At 41.0% G+C, this 20330-nt stretch overlaps 2 protein-coding genes across 3 annotated transcripts; both read left to right on the top strand.

Annotated features, from left to right (window-relative positions):
* The first annotated feature begins 782 nt into the window (after positions 1–782).
* cfb (complement factor B) lies at positions 783–14516 on the top strand. 2 transcript variants are annotated; one of them, XM_056408217.1, is made up of 16 exons: positions 783–891; positions 1737–1943; positions 2026–2211; positions 5044–5220; positions 5670–5756; positions 7579–7718; positions 9366–9516; positions 9653–9778; positions 9880–9987; positions 10091–10225; positions 12501–12604; positions 12864–12987; positions 13157–13295; positions 13711–13787; positions 13897–13997; positions 14441–14516. In XM_056408217.1, exons 1-16 carry the CDS (start codon positions 825–827, stop codon positions 14444–14446), a joined length of 1935 nt encoding a protein of 644 aa, XP_056264192.1. In that variant the 5' UTR covers positions 783–824; the 3' UTR covers positions 14447–14516. The 2 variants fall into 2 exon arrangements, with proteins under 2 accessions (XP_056264192.1, XP_056264191.1); XM_056408216.1 differs by lacking the exon at positions 14441–14516 and adding an exon at positions 14241–14434 and having other exon boundaries at positions 13897–14038.
* A 3034-nt stretch (positions 14517–17550) lies between these two features.
* Positions 17551–19799, top strand: LOC130191621 (prisilkin-39-like). The gene is made up of 2 exons (XM_056411271.1): positions 17551–18772; positions 19789–19799. The coding sequence occupies exons 1-2, from the start codon at positions 17551–17553 to the stop codon at positions 19797–19799; spliced, it is 1233 nt and encodes a 410-aa protein (XP_056267246.1).
* The last annotated feature ends 531 nt before the right edge of the window (positions 19800–20330 follow it).

Genomic DNA, 20330 nt, shown 5'->3' with positions numbered 1-20330 from the left:
AAAAAGTGGCTGAGGCGAAGGTATGCGCTCTACCGAGTGCCCGTTCTAGTTCTCAATACATTAAAATATAATTAATTTAATTACAGCTGGCTTCAACTCCAAAACGTAACAGGCAAATCAACCTCTAATCGAATCTGAATCTTAATTAAATGTTAATGTCTGACCATAAAGCAACAATCTATAATTGTAGTCAATGTGTTGTTAACATTTCTTAAGCCTGCAGGTTTTAGGAAATGCTGAAGCAAATGTTTGTATTTTCACAACTCTTGTTTATTTATGCGACATGTGACAACGTGTGTTTACACATTGTGGAAAATCCAGGACAGAAACTGGGTGACTTCAGGCCCCGACCTTTCAGTCCTGGACATAAACAACTGAGATTTTTCAAAAACAGAGTTTGAGTTGACTAGAAAAATAAAAATAAACTGTTAAGCTGATCTGAATTTTATTTATTTATTTGGAGGCTTTCAGAAGAAAGTGTGACATATTGGGAGTAGCTCACATTTCTCCTTTTCCTTTTTAATGAGTTTTTATATTCAAAAATAATTATCAGTTATTGCTATTAGTTAATAAAAGTATTTGAGTTGTTTCTACATAAGTCAAGTTAATTTAAAAAAATCTAAAGTCAAATGCAATGTTGCCCATTTACTGGAAGTCACGTGGTTTCGGTGCTCTATTGATTTCCTTTTATTTGTCATAAAGTTAATAAGTACCAGGGTGATCTTTGTGACAGCAGCCCCTCTTTCTGAACATCACTCTCAATTTTTAAATAAATCTACGGCTCCTGCCAAATCTTCTCACTTTTAATACTGTTCCCCAGTTTGATGTTCAAGATGGAATTTTCATTGCGCTGGATTTGGCTTCCTGCACTTTCATGTCTCCTCTGTATGGGTGAGCTTCAGAAAATATATATACTTTATATGTCATTTTGTACTTGAAAACTGTCCATGTATTTTTATTTTTATATTTTTTGCATATCTTTTTATTGTTTTATTTTGCGTGTGCGTGTGAGAGAGGTTTTTTATTTATTTAAAGAAACAAAATACATAGATGAAGGCAGATGTATATGTATGAGCGTATGCATGTCTGTGGAATTTAATTGGTTTTTAGGCAAGGGAAAAAAATAAAAGAATTAAGATTAATTAACTAATCAATAAGATGAGTGGTGTCATATTTGTAAAAACAGTGAATGATGACCATGTATTTGTATTTCCTGTAAAAGTCGAGCTTAGATTTTATCAACTAGTTCGAACATATAAACATGTAAATATTCAACAGAATTTTTCAATTTTCAAACAATTTTGTATTTTTGTACAATAGCTTAATAAATAACAACAATGCATATAACAATTAGACAAATACTGCCATACTGAAAACAGTTATCAAAGTAAACTTCCAGTGGACTAAATACATCCAACATTGTGCGTCTTTCTCAAACAGTTTCTATAACTTTAAAGCTTTATTGTAAATAAGAAATGTTCTATTATAATAATAATAATAATAATAATAATCTAATATTATAACATGAATCCATTTAATTTGAAACCTTCAAAATAAAAGCACAGGATAATTTTCTTACATTTCTTTAAGAAAAGATGATCATATGTCTTTTAAGTTGTCAGAGGCCACATGAAATGATGTGGCGGGCCGGATTTTGGCCCGCGGGCCTTGTGTTCGACACCTGTGTCTTAAAGTAAAGTACGACACGTGCCTCAAAACACTATTTTATTCTTCAGGAGGGGAAGTGTATTGTATTTGCACAGAGGAGAAAGTACAAATGGACGGAGGTAACTACACACTGACGAAGCAGCTGGAGACCAGCAGCCTGATGATCTACCGGTGTCCTGAGGACTACTACCCGTACCCCTCTATGACCCGCGTGTGCCAGGCCAACGGCTTCTGGAGACCACAACCCAAAATATTTCTCCCTCAGAGATGCAGGGGTGAGTGATGCGATGCAGATGTTTCTTTGCCTCCGACTCGCCTGCTCCACATGAAGACTCGACTCCTTGTTTTTGTTTGCAGTTGTTGAATGTCCTGACCCCACCGTGCTGAAGTACGGCACAGTGGACCCCCCTCAGGAGAGGTACTTCGTGCACGACGAGACCACGTACGAGTGCTACTCCGGGTACGCCATGCGAGGCTCGGCCAGACGGACGTGCCTCCCCAACGGGAAGTGGAACGGCTCCACTCCCATCTGCAGCCGAGACTGTGAGTCCTGATCCGGTTCCATTCTCAGGTTCTTTGGGGGGGGGGGGTCATCAATCAATCAATCAATAAATCAATCAAACCTTTTATTTCAGACTCAAGGTCCAGGTAGTACAAAACATTAAATAGAAAAAAATACACACACAATCACAAAATACATAGAACTCTAAGAATAATTCATAAATAGACGGCTGTACCGACGTCTCCACAGCTGGGACCGATACCCACGGAACACTGAAGGTGCCATCTGGAACTGAAAATGGTTCTTCAGAGTGATGCCATAGAAGAACCATTTCTGGTTCCACACAGAACCTTCAAACTAGGGTTCTTCAAAGAACCATTTCCTTAAATAGTTCTTCAAAGAACCTATAATGGAGCCTCAAACGAAAAAATAGTTCCTCAGTAGGTGATGGTTATTCGTAGAACCACAAAGCCTTTTAAAGAACCAGGCGTGTCTTGTAGAGGGGCGTGTCGTGTGGAGAGGCGTGTCTTGTAGAGAGGCGTGCCGTGTAGAGGGGCGTGTCGTGTGGAGAGGCGTGTCTTGTAGAGGGGCGTGCCGTGTGGAGAGGCGTGCCGTGTAGAGGGGTGTGTCTTGTAGAGAGGCGTGCCGTGTGGAGAGGCGTGTCTTGTAGAGAGGCGTGCCGTGTAGAGGGGCGTGTCTTGTAGAGGGGCGTGCCGTGAGGAGAGGCGTGTCTTGTAGAGAGGCGTGTCTTGTAGAGGGGCGTGTCTTGTAGAGGGGCGTGCCGTGTGGAGAGGCATGTCTTGTAGAGAGGCGTGTCTTGTAGAGAGGCGTGTCTTGTAGATAGGCGTGTCTTGTAGAGGGGCGTGCCGTGTGGAGAGGCGTGTCTTGTAGAAAGGCGTGTCTTGTAGAGAGGCGTGTCTTGTAGAGGGGCGTGCCGTGTGGAGAGGCGTGTCTTGTAGAAAGGCGTGTCTTGTAGATAGGCGTGTCTTGTAGAGAGGCGTGTCTTGTAGATAGGCGTGTCTTGTAGAGAGGCGTGTCTTGTAGAGGGGCGTGCCGTTTGGAGAGGCGTGTCTTGTAGAGGGGCGTGTCTTGTAGATAGGCGTGTCTTGTAGAGAGGCGTGTCTTGTAGAGGGGCGTGTCTTGTAGAGAGGCGTGTCTTGTAGAGGGGCGTGTCTTGTAGAGGGGTGTGCCATGTGGAGAGGCATGTCTTGTAGAGAGGCGTGTCTTGTAGAGAGGCGTGTCTTGTAGATAGGCGTGTCTTGTAGAGGGGCGTGCCGTGTGGAGAGGCGTGTCTTGTAGATAGGCGTCTCTTGTAGATAGGCGTGTCTTGTAGAGAGGCGTGTCTTGTAGATAGGCGTGTCTTGTAGAGGGGCGTGCCGTTTGGAGAGGCGTGTCTTGTAGATAGGCGTGTCTTGTAGAGAGGCGTGTCTTGTGGAGAGGCGTGTCTTGTAGAGAGGCGTGCCGTGTGGAGAGGCGTGTCTTGTAGAGAGGCGTGCCGTTTGGAGAGGCGTGTCTTGTAGATAGGCATGTCTTGTAGAGAGGCGTGCCGTGTGGAGAGGCGTGTCTTGTAGATAGGCGTGTCTTGTAGAGAGGCGTGTCTTGTAGATAGGCGTGTCTTGTAGAGGGGCGTGCCGTTTGGAGAGGCGTGTCTTGTAGATAGGCATGTCTTGTAGAGAGGCGTGTCTTGTGGAGAGGCGTGTCTTGTAGAGAGGCGTGCCGTGTGGAGAGGCGTGTCTTGTAGAGAGGCGTGTCTTGTAGAGAGGCATGTCTTGTAGAGGGGCGTGTCTTGTAGAGAGGCGTGTCTTGTAGAGAGGCGTGTCTTGTAGAGAGGCGTGCCGTGTGGAGAGGCGTGTCTTGTAGATAGGCGTGTCTTGTAGAGAGGCGTGTCTTGTAGATAGGCGTGTCTTGTAGAGGGGCGTGCCGTTTGGAGAGGCGTGTCTTGTAGAGAGGCGTGTCTTGTAGAGGGGCGTGTCTTGTAGAGGGGTGTGCCGTGTGGAGAGGCATGTCTTGTAGAGAGGCGTGTCTTGTAGATAGGCGTGTCTTGTAGAGGGGCGTGCCGTGTGGAGAGGCGTGTCTTGTAGATAGGCGTGTCTTGTAGAGAGGCGTGTCTTGTAGATAGGCGTGTCTTGTAGAGGGGCGTGCCGTTTGGAGAGGCATGTCTTGTAGATAGGCGTGTCTTGTAGAGAGGCGTGTCTTGTGGAGAGGCGTGTCTTGTAGAGAGGCGTGCCGTGTGGAGAGGCGTGTCTTGTAGAGAGGCGTGTCTTGTAGAGAGGCATGTCTTGTAGAGGGGCGTGTCTTGTAGAGAGGCGTGTCTTGTAGAGGGGCGTGTCTTGTAGAGAGGCGTGTCTTGTAGAGAGGCGTGCCGTGTGGAGAGGTGTGTCTTGTAGATAGGCGTGTCTTGTAGAGAGGCGTGTCTTGTAGATAGGCGTGTCTTGTAGAGGGGCGTGCCGTTTGGATAGGCGTGTCTTGTAGAGAGGCGTGTCTTGTGGAGAGGCGTGTCTTGTAGAGAGGCGTGCCGTGTGGAGAGGCGTGTCTTGTAGAGAGGCGTGTCTTGTAGAGGGGCGTGTCTTGTAGAGAGGCGTGTCTTGTAGAGGGGCGTGTCTTGTAGAGAGGCGTGTCTTGTAGAGAGGCATGTCTTGTAGAGGGGCGTGCCGTGTGGAGAGGCGTGTCTTGTAGAGAGGCATGTCTTGTAGAGGGGCGTGCCGTGTGGAGAGGCGTGTCTTGTAGATTGTAGAGGGGCGTGTCTTGTAGAGGGGCGTGCCGTGTGGAGAGGCGTGTAATCTGCTCCAACAGAGACATCTTCGCTCCATCCTCACTGACGTTCATTTTTTATGACTCTCATCTTTGGTCCTTTTGTTTCTTTGTCTCCACAGCAGGGGCCAATTGTGCCGATCCGGGAATCCCCGCCGGCGCCTCAAGAGCCGGGAACATATTCGAAATTGACGATAAAGTGAAATACAGCTGCAACAGCAACCTCATCTTGATCGGGTCGAAAGAAAGAGTGTGTCAGGAGAACGGCCAGTGGACCGGCAGAGAGCCAGCGTGCTACTGTAAGATACATTCACTTCATCAACGTTCAGCCATGAACAGTTTCTCCAGAGCAGCGCGTCTCAACCTGTTCTCACTGATGTTCGCCCTGGGAAATATGTTTTTTCAGCCAAGTACCCCCTAACTAGCCATGTTTGGTGATCATCAGTGTGTACATCTTTTCTTTTGCGTGTGCATATCTCGAAAACCAATAAAAGATTTGATCACAAAAGAAAATCTCCCTAACCCCCATTTGAGAACCTCTGTTCTAGACCATGGGAAGGAGAACGTGATTGGAGGTCATTAGAGCGGCGATGTCTTCTGGGTGTCGTGTGTGTTATCGATGATGCGGTGTGGAGGGAGGCAGGAACAACAGAGTCGGCCTTCATTTTGTTCTCACCTTTTCTCCCCGAGCCACAATTATAACACACTTCTTGTTTTTATGTTTTTTTGTTGTTGTTGCTCCATGCAGACAAACACACCTACGACACTTCTCTGGAGGTTTCACAGGCGTTTGGCAGCGCAATCAAAGGCAGTCTGACCGAGTTAGAGTCCACAGGTAAGTTATTTTATTTATTTATTTATTTATTTGTATTTATTTATTTGTATTTATTTCTTTTAAAATGAAAATCACAACAGAGATAAACTAGAACGGGCACTCGGTAGAGCGCATACCTTCGCATATCACAAGATTGGGCATTGAATTATGAACATTTTGGCATTAGTTTAATGCCAATTGGATAGAAATTGACCGTGCTCTGGTAAAAAAATGATTTTGACCTTTCCATGATCTTGACCTTGACCTTTGACCCGATTGATCCCAAAATCTAATCAAATGGTTCCCGGATAATAACCAATCATCCCACCAAATTTCATGCGATTCAAGAATATGTTGACCTTTTCATGACCTTGACCTTGACCTTTGACCCGATCGATCCCAAAATCGAATCAAATGGTCCCCGGATAATAACCAATCATCCCACCAAATTTCATGCGATTCGGTTTAAAACTTTTCTTGTTATGCGAATAACACGCATACAAATAAATAAATAAATACACGGCGATCAAAACATAACCTTCCGCATTTTCAATGCGAAGGTAATGAATTCCACAGTGCAGGAAGAGACAACAAGCCAACTGGGCTTATTTGAAGCCTCCACCGATATAATATTTAAAATGTTACAAAATTACAAAATGAAAAATGAACGAGATAGACGACAAAAGTAAAAAGAAAGAAAGAAAAATAATGTCATTATATCGAGTCACTTGCTCTATGACATGAGACTTGAGTTGGAGCTTTTTATTTGATATTAGTATTTAGTTATTTTATTGACGAGTAGTATTGTTTAACCATTCTGGTGGTTTTGCTTGTTTAGGTTAGATGTTTCAATATATTAGAAAAGCTTGTTCTTGTGATAGTTTTTAGTTTAGTTTAATTCATTGTTGTTGTTATTTTTTGGTTGTTCATTTGTTCACTGATTGGCTAACGCTGTGGGCACCTGTGGTTATATGTAGGAGTAGGCAGGTACAGGACCAGCATGCACCTGTAGGCCTATGGAGAGGCAGCGTTAGGAGTTTGTTACCTTCGCATTGAAAATGCCGGAAGGTTATGTTTTGATCGCCGTGTATTTATTTATTTATTTATTTATTTGTATGCGTGTTATTCGCATAACAAGAAAAGTTTTAAACCGAATCGCATGAAATTTGGTGGGATGATTGTTTATTATCCGGGGACCAGTTGATTAGATTTTGGGATCGATCGGGTCAAAGGTCAAGGTCAAAGGTCATGAACAGGTCAAAATCTTTCGCAGAACTCAAAAAGTATTGAACCGAATCGCATGAAATTTGGTGGGATGATTGGTTATTATCCGGGGACCAGTTGATTAGATTTTGGGATCGATCGGGTCAAAGGTCAAGGTCAAAGGTCATAAACAGGTCAAATCTTCTTGAATCACATGGAATTTGGTGGGATGATTGGTTATTATCCGGGGACCATTTGATTAGATTTTGGGATCAATCGGGTCAAAGGTCAAGGTCAAGGTCATGGAAAGGTCAACATCTTTTTTTTACCATAGCACGATACATTTTTGTCCAATTGGCATGCAACTAATGCCAAAATGTTCATAATTCAATGCCCAATCTTGTGATATGCGAAGGTATGCGCTCTACCGAGTGCCCGTTCTAGTTTGTTCTTTTGTTTGTTTGTTTGTTTTGTTTTTGTTAAATAAATCATCAGAATAACAGAATCCTGAATAGACAATACTTTTATTGGACAAAAGGCCACCCCACTAACTTCTGTTGCATTATAGTTGTCTCTACATAGAAACAATTCCATTTGAAAATGTCTTTTATTGTATACGTATTTGTTGTGGATTGTTCAGATGACACGCAGGAGGGGAGAAAAATCAAGATGTCCAAAAACGGGATCCTTGACATCTACATCGGGGTGGATATTTCAGAGAGCATCGAACCGGAAGAGGTCAAGAAAGCAATAAACACCACCATAAAACTTCTTAAGAAGGTAAGAAACACACAGCAGCGTTCCTTTTGATTAAAGATGAGAGTGAGTTTTATTCCAAGTGGTACATTAGTACATTTTACATAAAACAGTTTAACTGGGTTTTTAAAAAAAATTATAGGGGCAATCGCCTGACTTACAATATGCTGAGATAGCAAATAGTCAGCAATATCTCGCTGCTACTGCAAATGTAAGATTGCTGATTATGGGCTCAGTTTAAAAGATGCACATTGGGGTGAAAGTAACGACTGGCGATGGATGCTGGCAATCAATTTGCTGAGTGTTAGAAATGTAGTAATTAGTGTGACTACTCAAGACATTTTATCAATCACTTGATCTTTTAAAGTAAAACAATGACATGTTAGAGTTTGTATTGGGCATGACACAGGAAGCCATAGTATTCATTATTGGTCAGAAATATATATATGTACTGTATATATATAGCATTACAAATAAACATATATATTTCTCTATATATAAATATATAGATATATATATAATATATAAATATATTCCTATACATCTATATATAAATATACATCTATATATAGAAATACATATTTTATATACATTTATATATGTCTATATATATGAATATATATATATATTTGTTTATATATAAATATGAATATATATATACAATACATAGAAATATATTTATATATATATATACATCTATAAATAGAAATATATATATGTATATAGAAATATAGAAATAGAAATACATAGAGTACATACTATATATATATATGTCTATATATATATATATAAAGATATTGAGGAACTTTTAAGTGTATCCAAATGCTTTTCCTGTGAACCAAATACAATAAATTGCCTCTCATTCAGCTCAAATCATTAAAAGCTTTATCACGTAGCTCAATAGTTTGTCTTGATTGACAGACTTTTAGTTTAATTTTGAAATAGTAATGTTGATAAGAAGGAGGATCATATAACATTTAATTCTAGTGCACCGAGTTTAAAATAAGTACAAAATGAGTTCACAGTTTAATGGCTGTGTTATATAACTTGACCGACTCATGTGACTTATTTATTTCATAATGGCTTATTTATTTATTTAATGTATTACTCTTCGGGCACTTCTTTGCATCACTTTATCACTACCCTTTACATATAAATAAATTACTGCGTCAGCTTTTTGTATGTTACTGTCATATATGAATTGCTAGTACATTTTTACAATTTAAAGCCGTTAATAAACCGTGTCATATTTTGTTGTTGGGCTGACACACGAAGCCTTTTACATAGTTTGACACACTTTTAGAAGCACATTTGGCAACACTGCACACAACATGTACAAACACAACCCCACTCCATTTGGATGCCCCCATTAGAAGTGAATCGCATTATGAATTACAGTCATAATCTTGACCGATGCTTTTTGGCACGAGTGCCTTGGCTCGCTTTCAGTGCACACCACGGGATTCTCTTTCTGCTGATAGATGTATCAATTACTCTAAATTATAAGCATAAGCACTTTGATGTATGAGGAGGTGGTGCATCGACTAAATGTTTCACAGCAGTTTGACAAGTTTGCATGTGTGTTTCTTTTTTTGGGCGACACGATACTAAAATCCACTAATCCACTAAGATTCACCTTGTATGGAACCGATTTGCTTTTTTCCTCCGCAGATTTCAACCTTTACCGTGTCTCCGAACTATGAAATAGTCTTTTTCTCCTCCGAAGTGTATGAAATTGTCAGCATTCTTGATTTTTTTAATGCTGAAAGAAAAATTGAGCTGAAGACCATCATAGAGGATTTGGAGAAGTTTGAAGTGAATGGTAAGTGAAATAAATGAAGAATATTGTTGAAAATACACAGCTTGACCTACATTTCACTGGCGTCTCTATGTGTGTGTGTGTGTGTGTGTGTGTGTGTGTGTGTGTGTGTGTGTGTGTTTCTGTGTGTGACTCAAAGACAGAAACACTGGAACAAATCTGGAACAGGTCTTCAGGAGATTCTTGGACAGAATGTCCATCATAAAGCTACGAGTTGGAGAACAGTTTAAGGAACGTCAACACGTCGTGATCCTTTTTACGGATGGTAAAATCAGCCACCTGTTTAAATAACGTTAGCAGGGAAGCTTTTCACATCAAATACATCTGCTCTACATCATTTCTACAGGCGTGTTTGTTTAATTTCAGGTCGTTTTAATATGGGCGGATCTCCAGAACCTAATTTGGAAAAAATAAAGCAAATGGTTTACATGAACCACACTGGTCAAGGGACTGAATCCAGAGACAAGTATCTGGGTGAGTTTGATTTTCATCATCCAGGCTGCACATTTGCTTTATTGTCACATTTGATTATTTTAAGGCCTATTTTAAAGGTCTGCGATCTTTCATCCGGTTGCAGACGTTTATGTTTTTGCCATCGGCGCTGAGATCTTTGACGACGACCTGCAGCGGCTCGCGGTGGGGACCGGTGGCACGCATTACTTCAGAATGAAGAAGATCTCGCATTTAGAAGACACCTTCGATCAGATAATTGGTAAACTTCTTTAAAAAAAATTGAAGTAAGAGGATGGGGATTTGAGACACACGTCTGCATGCTTATATATACTACATCTAAAAAGACTATTGCCCTGACATTTTAGACCCGGAGGTTGACTTCTACGTTGATCCCCTGAAATAACTTCATAGCCACGAGCACATTCATGTTCAACTCATGATGAATTGTAATAACTTTACAATATTTACTTTTTCTTTTGCCCCATTATCAGGTCATATGAGCAGAAATCTATAAAACGACAGCCGTACATTATGTTTAGCGCAAGTCATTCACGCTAAACTCACATGTTAAACATGTTATCGTTGTCATGGTGAACATGCGGCCATACTAATGTTAGCAATTAGCTCAACTCTACTGTAATCAGTAAACGAAAGCCTCATACAACTGGTAGTATGGCTGTAGACTATATATACTGTATATATATAAAACATTTCAAAAAATCTTTATAAATATATATATATTAGTGCTGTGAAAAATAACGCGTTAACTCAGTTAATCCAATTACAGGTTTAACTAGTTTTTTTTTTTTAACGCATTTAACGCATGCGCATCGGTAATGATCCTTCCGCAGGTTCACCTACGGAAACCTTGTTACGACTTTTACTTCCTGTAGATCAGGGTCTCAACACGTCGATCGCGACCTGCCAGTCGATCGCGGCGTAGTGTCGGTAGATCGCATGACATTAAAGAGATTGGCCCGCCCCCTGACATGTTCTCTATAGCACGTCTTTGTTCTTTTATGAAACTAAACGTCTGTTGTTGATCGTATCTCCACAGCAGCATGTCATTTCTGTCTCTTCGCGTTGCGTTAACACTTATCAATCTCCGTCTGGCGCGCCACAGAGCTCCGTGCGCGCATCGGGACCGAGCAAAAAAAAGTCACTTGTCAATCTGTCCACCTTTAGATTGTATCATGGTGGAGTTAATGGTTGACAAACAAGAGAAAAATGCTCTGTTTAACCCTCCTGTTACCTTTACATTTACGAACATATTTTACCCTCGGGGTCAATTTGACCCCAGCAATTAAAACCTCCAGAAAATTATTAGAATTAATATTGCTTCCCAAGTTTAAGTGTGAGGTACTTTATGTTTGTTTGTTGACTACCTAAATAGCCCTTTAACCCTTGTGTTGCCTTAGGGTCATTTTGACCCGAATCAATATTACACCCTCCCCCCGCCTTTGGGTCATTTTGACCCGATTCAATGTTTCACCCTCCTGTTACCTTTATATTTACTAACATATTTTACCCTTTGGGTTCAATTTGACGCCAGCAATTAAAACCTCCAGAAAATTATTAGAATTAATATTGTTTTCCAAGTTTAAGTGTGAGGCACTTTATGTTTGTTTGTTGACTACCGAAAGAACACCGACATTAAACATTGAATGGGGTCAAATTAATCCTAAGGCGGGGGGAGGGTGTAATATTGATTCGGGTCAAAATGACCCTAAGGCAACACAAGGGTTAAATAAATAAAAAAGTTGATATTTCTGATATGTTTGACACAGTGAAAAACAGCCTGGAGTCAAATTGACCCCAAAGAACACCGACATTAAACATTGAATGGGATCAAATTGACCTGAAAGGTAACAGGAGGGTTAAACATTCTGTTTAGGATGAAGATGTATTAATGTTCCATATGGAAGAAAACTGCTAAATAACTGCTGAGTTGCAGCACCATTGTATAGAAGAATGTATAAATGTATATATCCGTCTTTTGTCATAAATCTCTATGTTCTCACAAAATATACCGAGAATATCGGTAATATGTGATTAATCATGATTAATCCACAAAAACCTGTGATTAACCCGATTAAAAATTGTAATCGTTTCACAGCCCTAATATATATCTATTAAAACATTTTTGAAAAAATTTATAACAATCTCTATATATTTCAACATATATATATATATATATATATATATAAAATCTATATATATATATCTCTCTATATATATATATTAAAACATCTATAAATATATATAAATATATATATATTGTAAAACATAAACATATATGTATATACATATTTATATATATATATATATAAATAAATATATAATGGATGGATATATATTAAAACATAAAAATAAAAATAAAATATATATATATACGACACCTTTGAAAAAATAATTTAAAAAAGGATAATGTAATGCTTTGCGCTAACATTGAGCCTTTGCTTTGTACTGATACCAACATGTTCTAAATTTACATGACATGAGCAACTTTAAAATATAATGTTTTTTAAATGCAGATGAAGAAGAACTCAAGGGTCTCTGTGGTCTTCACGCGGTGTATGACCAATCAGAAGATGCAAATAGGAAAAACTTTCCGTGGTGGGCGTCCGTCGATATCCAGGTGAATGTTTCAGTATTTTATTTAACTTCATGACTCATCTGTGGAATATATGAATCACAATCTTTTTACATAATGGGTTAGGCATGAGAATGTCCAAATATCTTGAAATAAAAGAGTCAGACCTTCAGACGTAGCATTTAAAAATGAACTGATAATGATGTACCATGTTGCGTTGGCCACGTTGCTGTTTAAAAAAAAAAGTGGTGTTATTCTGTGTCATAAACTATATTATATCCGTATCTGCTTTTTAAACTTTAAGAGAGGAAGCTCGTCGAAAAAATGCATGGGCTCTCTGGTGACCCCTCAGTTCATCCTGACTGCCGCCCACTGCTTCACGCGGGGAGATCTCCCCGAGCACGTCACCGTGAAGATTAATAACAAAGGTCATGACCGGTGTTTGACTGTCCTCACGCCACTTTTCTCTACTTATCTGAACATATAACACAATAGACATTCCAGTATTTCCTTTGATTATGAATATTACCAAGTTTTTTGGGGTTAAAAAACCCTCTATTTTGACTAAATGCTTCTGTAATTCACTCTCTTTTACAGTGAAATTTGTTAAAGATTTCACAATACACCCACAATATAATAATAGCGCCAGAGTGGATCAGGGTGTGAAGGAGTTCTACGACTACGACGTGGCTCTGATCCAACTGAAGAAAGATATTCAAATCTCCAACATTTCACGGTAAGAATTTGCACTCAGACTCGATGTTACGTCATCAGTCCTGCCTTTTGGGTTTATATTTATAATATATATTATATATAATATATATTTATAACAGCACTTTATTTTTTCTCTCTGTATATTTAGTATTTTTTTAGTATTAGTATTTAGTATTTCGTATTGTTATCGTGTTTTCTGTTTTATATTTATTTTCTATTAATGCTCTGATGTGCACCGCTGCTTTGATTTTGAAATGTCCCCACTGTGGGACTAATAACGGAATATCTAATCTAATCTAATCTAATAATACACACACAAACTAGGAAACAGATGCAATAGAAGTTAGATTATTTCCTCAAGACAACCATACAGCCCCATTGTGTTTTATGAATAAACATTCTGTTTTAAAAGTTTTTATATTTATATTTTGGTCCAGACCTATTTGCATACCTTGCACTCAGGAGACCAGTGATGCTCTGAAGCTGGCCGGCGTCTCCACCTGCCAGGACCAAGGTGAGACGACGCCACTAATATTCTGTAACGCAGCTTCATAGATAATAAAAAAATCGCTCTATATCTTCTGGTACGATGATCCGTATTTTGGTGTTTTTTCTTGTTACAGAGGATCTTCTGTTCAAGAATCAACTTGAAAGACTCAACTTCCTGAACAAGAAAGGAAGGACGATAGTTCAAAAAGAGGTTCACGCCAAGCTGGGTGACAGTGTGAGTTGAGCTGTGTGTGTATGTGTGTGTGTGTGTGTGAGGTGTCAAGGGGGGTCAAGGGGGGTGAAATGAGTGAATGTTGAATGTTTTTTATTTCGTTTAATCATCGCTCATCAAGTCAATTGAATTTTGTTCAACACGGTGGGACAAAAATATAAATATTATATAAATTAATCGTGTTATTATTAATACAGGATTTTAAGGCTGTATTGTATATAATGTAGGCTGATGTCTAAACACAAGTTCTTCATTATTCACACCTCTCTATGCTCAATATTTAATATTTAATTTCACTTCAACACACTGTTATCCGTTTGCGCACTTTTATTTGACACCATCGTACATGTAATGTTTAAATTCTTGCGCTGTGTTGATTGTTGTTGTTTGTTTTGCCTGTGTTATGGACACACCGGCCACCGAGTCAAAATTCTTCGTGTGTCTAGCAATGATTCTGATTCTGACTCGCTCCAAACCCGGAAGTGACCTTGAGCTGTGGCTCTTCCATCCCACCGATGCAGAGAGGCGATTGCATCATGCGAGCTCTGGGGGCCCCGGGCATCACAACTGACAATCCAAAGGTCGCCGTGACGGATAACTTCCTGTGCACCGGGGGCCAGTTTCCCGTAAGAGATGATGTCGCGTGTAAAGGTATGTTCCCTCTCTTCCAAGTCACTTCAAGAGAGCCGCTTCATGTCCCATAAACATCTTGTTGAGTTGAGCTAAGACAGAGGTTCTCAAACTGTGGGGCGCGCCCCTCTAGTGGGACGCCAAGGCATTGCAGGCGGGGGGAAATGCTAATTTTTTTTACATTTCAAGACCTTTATTGAGAATTTGGTGGTTTTCAAACAGTGGGGGTGCGCCCCTCTAGTGGGACGCCAAGGTATTGCAGGTGGGGGAAAATGCAATTTTTTAAATTTCAAGACCTTTATTGAGAACCTGGTCATTCTCAAACTAGGCGCGCCTCTAGTGGAACATAAAAGTTGTGCAGGCGGGGGAAAATGCTATTTTTTAAATTTCAAGACCTTTATTGAGAACCTGGTCATTCTCAAACTTTGGGGCGCGCCCCTCTAGTGGGACGCCAAGGTATTGCAGGCGAGGGAAAATGCTATTTAAAAAAAATGTCAAGACCTTTACCGAGAATTTGGTGGTTTTCAAACTATGGAGGTGCGCCCCTCTAGTGGGACGCCAAAGGTATTGCAGGTGGGGGGAAATGCTGATTTTTTTAATTTCAAGACCTTTATTGAGAACTTCACATATTACATTGACATAAAACTAAGTCATGAATAAATAAAGCGCGAAATGCCTGTACTTCAGTGTAAATCGTTACATTGCGGTGTTATCAGGTTTCGCTAAGAAACAGGAGAGGCAGCGATCTCTTTTTGTCATCTAGAGGTGCAGACCACTTACTGAGGCCCATTATATTTAAGGATTCAAGGTGGATTCAGGGTGTAACCATGTGTGTGTGTGTGTGTGTGTTTGTTTTGGACAGGTGACTCTGGAGGTGCCGTGTTCAAGAACTATGATGACCGCACAATACAGGTACACGCAGTTTATCACCAATGAGTTTACACCTGTTGGCAACAGGAAGATTACATGAAATGAATGAGGTGATGCAATTTGACCACGCATCGTTAACTTGTGACTTCTTGCACAGGTTGCACTGGTCAGCTGGGGAACCATGGATACGTGCAGGTCGCATGGGAATGATAAGTCCAGAGATTTCCATCTGAACCTGTTCAGAGTTGTCCCTTTTCTCAAATTGATCCTCGGGAACGACAACCAGGACGACTTTGTACCGCTTCAGTTTTTGAGAAGCTGAAATGTCTTAGCGAACCACGCTTTGGATTTGAATGTCTGGATTCTGGATCTGTGTATTCTGCACTGATTAATGTTATTTAATTAAAAGATCCCATTGTCAGATAACGGTATCTTGCCAAAAGCAGACACACACACACACACACACACACACACACACACACACACACACACACACACACACACACACACACACGTGTTCGCAATAAATTGCATCGCCCGTTCTTCCAATCCACAATAAATGTTATGCTAATAATGATCAGTTAAACTGTTCTGTGCTTTATCAGCGTGTATCCTGTATTATCAGGTGGTCAATCAATCGAGATGTGAAGAGGAAGTTACTAAATCAATTTTAAAACATGTTTCCTAGAGTTTTCATCCCGCGGGATCAGGATTATAGCGATGTGACAGTATATTGACGATGAAGCTGTACGACTGCTTTTATGGCAATAATGTGTAACATGATGAAATAACCCATGCTGTCATGGAGGTGTTACACATTGGACCATCACAGAAAAACCAAACATTGAGCTTCACTGCTCTATGACTCGTTTCATTTGGAGTCACAACGTAAACACACGAACCAGACACAAGCTTTCCCCAAACGACGACCACTGAGACCACAACTCTCTGGTGAACTGGCACCAGTAGGCAGCAGATGGGAAGATGGCTTGATGGCTAGATGATAGATGAGTGCAGTGCAATATACTAATGCAGACTTTTTAAATTGCTCATTTCCTCTATGGTGAAAGGAATACGTTTTATTTTGAAAAAAAGAGGGATTTATAACATAATTTGAGGTATTAAATGCTTTATTTCCACAATCAAATATTATTAAATTCGTTTTCTCATGCTTTTTACAAAACTGCCTTTAAAAAAAGAATGGCTGGGCAGATGGCTAGATGATAGATGAGTGCAGTGCAATATAATCATTCAGACTTTTTAGTTTGCTCATTTCCTCTATGGTGAAAGGAATAACTACGTTTTATTTTGAAAAAAGGGGGATTTATAATACAATTTGAGGTATCAAATGCTTTATTTCCACAATCACAGATTATTACATTATTTCAGTTTCTCATGCTTTTTACAAAACTGCCTTAAAAAAAAGAATGTCTGGGCAGATGGCTAGATGATAGATGAGTGCAGTGCAATATAATAATGCTGACTTTTTTGTTTGCTCATTTTCTCTATGATGAAAGGAATAACTATGTTTTATTTTGAAAAAAAGGGGGATTTATAATATAATTTGAGGTATTAAATGCTTTATTTCCACAATCACAGATTATTAAATTCCTTTTCTCATGCTTTTTACAAAACTGCCGTAAAAAAAATAAGACATGATTTATTGAGGAATTCCTCCCTCCCGACTCTGTCGTGGAGCGGCGGTGCTGATGGAGCTGATGGAGCTGATGGAGCCATCCGGCTGCAGGTCAGCGGCTCGTTTCCATCTCTTCTCCATCTCTCTGTGCAGACCTACGCAATGCGGACACTCCGTCTGGAGATCATTCAAATTGGATTTAGTGGAAAGTTATGTTCTTTTTCTTCTTTCGCTGAGCAATTAAAGTTGTTCTCCTTTTCTCTTTTCGGGCTTTCAGAGGGAGATGAACTGCGCTCGTCGTTCATGTCTGTGTCTTTACGACCCAGAAACCAAAACAAGGCCATTGCATTACAAAAGATCTTCTTGCGGTTCAGTGCAAGTTTATGGCCTTCAAATTAAATGTTATTCTCCGGCGTAACGATGATCTGTCTGATAGTGACGCCGTCGGCCAGCTTCACCCCACGGGGAATCTACGTCCACGGTTACGTCATCTACGTCCACGGTTACGTCATCTACGTCTACGGTTACGTCATCTACGGTTACGTCATCTACGTCCACGGTTACGTCATCTACGTCTACGGTTACGTCATCTACGTCCACGGTTACGTCATCTACGTCTACGGTTACGTCATCTACGTCCACGGTTACGTCATCTACGGTTACGTCATCTACGTCTACGGTTACGTCATCTACGTCATCTACGGTTACGTCATCTACGGTGACGTCATCTACGTCCACGGGTACGTCATCTACGTCTACGGTTACGTCATCTACGGTTACGTCATCTACGGTTACGTCATCTACGTCTACGGTTACGTCATCTACGGTTACGTCATCTACGTCTACGGTTACGTCATCTACGGTTACGTCATCTACGGTTACGTCATCTACGTCTACGGTTACGTCATCTACGGTTACGTCATCTACGTCTACGGTCACGCCATCTACGTCTACGGTTATGTCATCTACGGTGACGTCATCTACGTCTACGGTTACGCCATCTACGTCTACGGTTACGTCATCTATGGTTACGTCATCTACGTCCACGGTTACGTCATCTACGGTTACGTCATCTACGTCTACGGTTACGCCATCTACGTCTACGGTTACGTCATCTACGGTAACGTCATCTACGTCTACGGTTACGCCATCTACGTCTACGGTTACGTCATCTACGGTTACGTCATCTACGTCTACGGTTACGCCATCTACGTCTACGGTTATGTCATCTACGGTGACGTCATCTACGTCTACGGTTACGTCATCTACATCTACGGTTACGTCATCTATGGTTACGTCATCTACGTCCACGGTTACGTCTACGGTTACGTCATCTACGGTGACGTCATCTACGTCTACGGTTACGTCATCTACATCTACGGTTACGTCATCTACGTCTACGGTTACGTCATCTACGTCTACGGTTACGTCATCTACGGTTACGTCATCTACGTCTACGGTTACGTCATCTACGTCTACGGTTACGTCATCTACATCTACGGTTACGTCATCTACATCTACGGTTCCGTCATCTACGGTTACGTCATCTACGGTTACGTCATGGCCGAATGTCCAAACGGCTCAAGAGCAGCGGGGACTTCAACATGTCCAGTCTCTGACATGGGGAAACCGGCTTGTGCATGTGTGTGTGTGTGTGATTGTGTCTGTGTGTGTGTGAGAGAGAGATTGTGTCTCTTTGTGTGTATCTTTGTGTCTCTCTGTGTGTGTGTGTGTGTGTGAGAGAGAGATTGTTTCTCTATGTGTCTCTGTGTGTGTGTGTGTCTGTGTGTGTGTGTGTGTGTGAAAGAGAGGTTGTGTCTCTGTGTGTGTGAGAGAGATAGTGTGTCTGTGTGTGTGTCTCTGTATGTCTTTGTGTGTGTGTGAGAAAGGGAGAGATTGTGTCTCTGAGTGTGTCTGTGTGTGTCTCGGTCTCTGTGTGTGTGATTGCATCTTTGTGTGAGAGAGATTTTGTGTGTGTGTGTGTGTGAGAGAGAGAGATTGTGTCTCTGTGTGTCTGCATGTCTGTGTGTGTGTTTGAGAGAGAGAGATGTTGTGTCACTGTGTGTGTGTGTGTGTGTGTGTGTGTGTGTGTGTGTGTGTGTGTGTGTGCGTACGTACGTGCAGGCATTAGGTCAGTGATGTACTGGCTTCCCATTAGGACATTCATCTGGTTTCCCTTTAAGTAATTGGGAGAGAGGGGAGGAGGAGGAGGCAGAGACGGAGGAAGATGGACTGTAAGAGAGGAACAAATGGGAGAGACGTAATTGAATGAAAGCCTCTCTCGGCCTCGGGTACTGTAAACACGGCGGACATTTAAAACGAGGTCCATTCCCTCTGGAGGACTCTGTTACCCCTCGTCTTGTCTTTTATTTTCTCAGCCGCTAAAGCAAACATCCTACCCCCCCCCCCCCCCCACACACACACACACACACTCCCTATCCTCGACCCGCCTCCATTTAAACGAAATCAATCTGTTGCACCTAAACTAATTTCTATATTTCTATCCAATCTGTTCCTTTCAAACGCTGTTAGCAGCATGCATGCAGACAGTATTATTCAGGGGTGCCTCATCCACCACCCCCCCCCCCCCACCCCACACACACACACCCCCACCCCACACACACTCCCTATTCTCTTTTCTTTTTTCTTCACACGCAGCATATTCCTGATCCTGCTGTTTAAACTCTGGCTGATCTGTCTCTTTGCGAGCCCTAAATCAACCTTATGGGCCATTTTTTAAATCACTACCATTAACAACTGCATACGTGCACTCCCCCCCCCCCCCCCCCATTTGTGAAGAGAAAAAAAAGGAGAAAAAAGCGAGGCATGCTCACGTGTGTATCCGTGAATATGAAATTATATTGCATTAATTAATTATATTGATTGGAAATCCTCCCTTGTTACCGACACATAGCTTCAAATAATCATCTGGATTTTTAGGCGTCTTTACGACACGAGTTTTTCGGAAATGAAATAAAACTCGTCAAAAAAAGTATTTTGTCTTTTTTTATTCATTTTCTCAATCTTCATTTTTCTAAAGTTCAGCAGTGTTTTTCTGCAATCTGGGAGTCGGTGCAGAGGTTAATCCCACAGTTTTGTATATCCAGACCGGCTCCGTCCAACGGTGACGATTAAAGTCAATAAAAAGTGAGCAGGTGGTCAACAAGCTCAAAGACCAGCGAGCCCGGCTCGGTCCAAAG

This window comes from Pseudoliparis swirei, chromosome 3 (genome assembly GCF_029220125.1).
Source record: "Pseudoliparis swirei isolate HS2019 ecotype Mariana Trench chromosome 3, NWPU_hadal_v1, whole genome shotgun sequence".
Taxonomy (NCBI): Eukaryota; Metazoa; Chordata; class Actinopteri; order Perciformes; family Liparidae; genus Pseudoliparis; species Pseudoliparis swirei.
The sequence above is the reverse complement of the archived record's forward strand: the minus strand, read 5'-3'. Positions and strand labels throughout refer to the sequence as shown.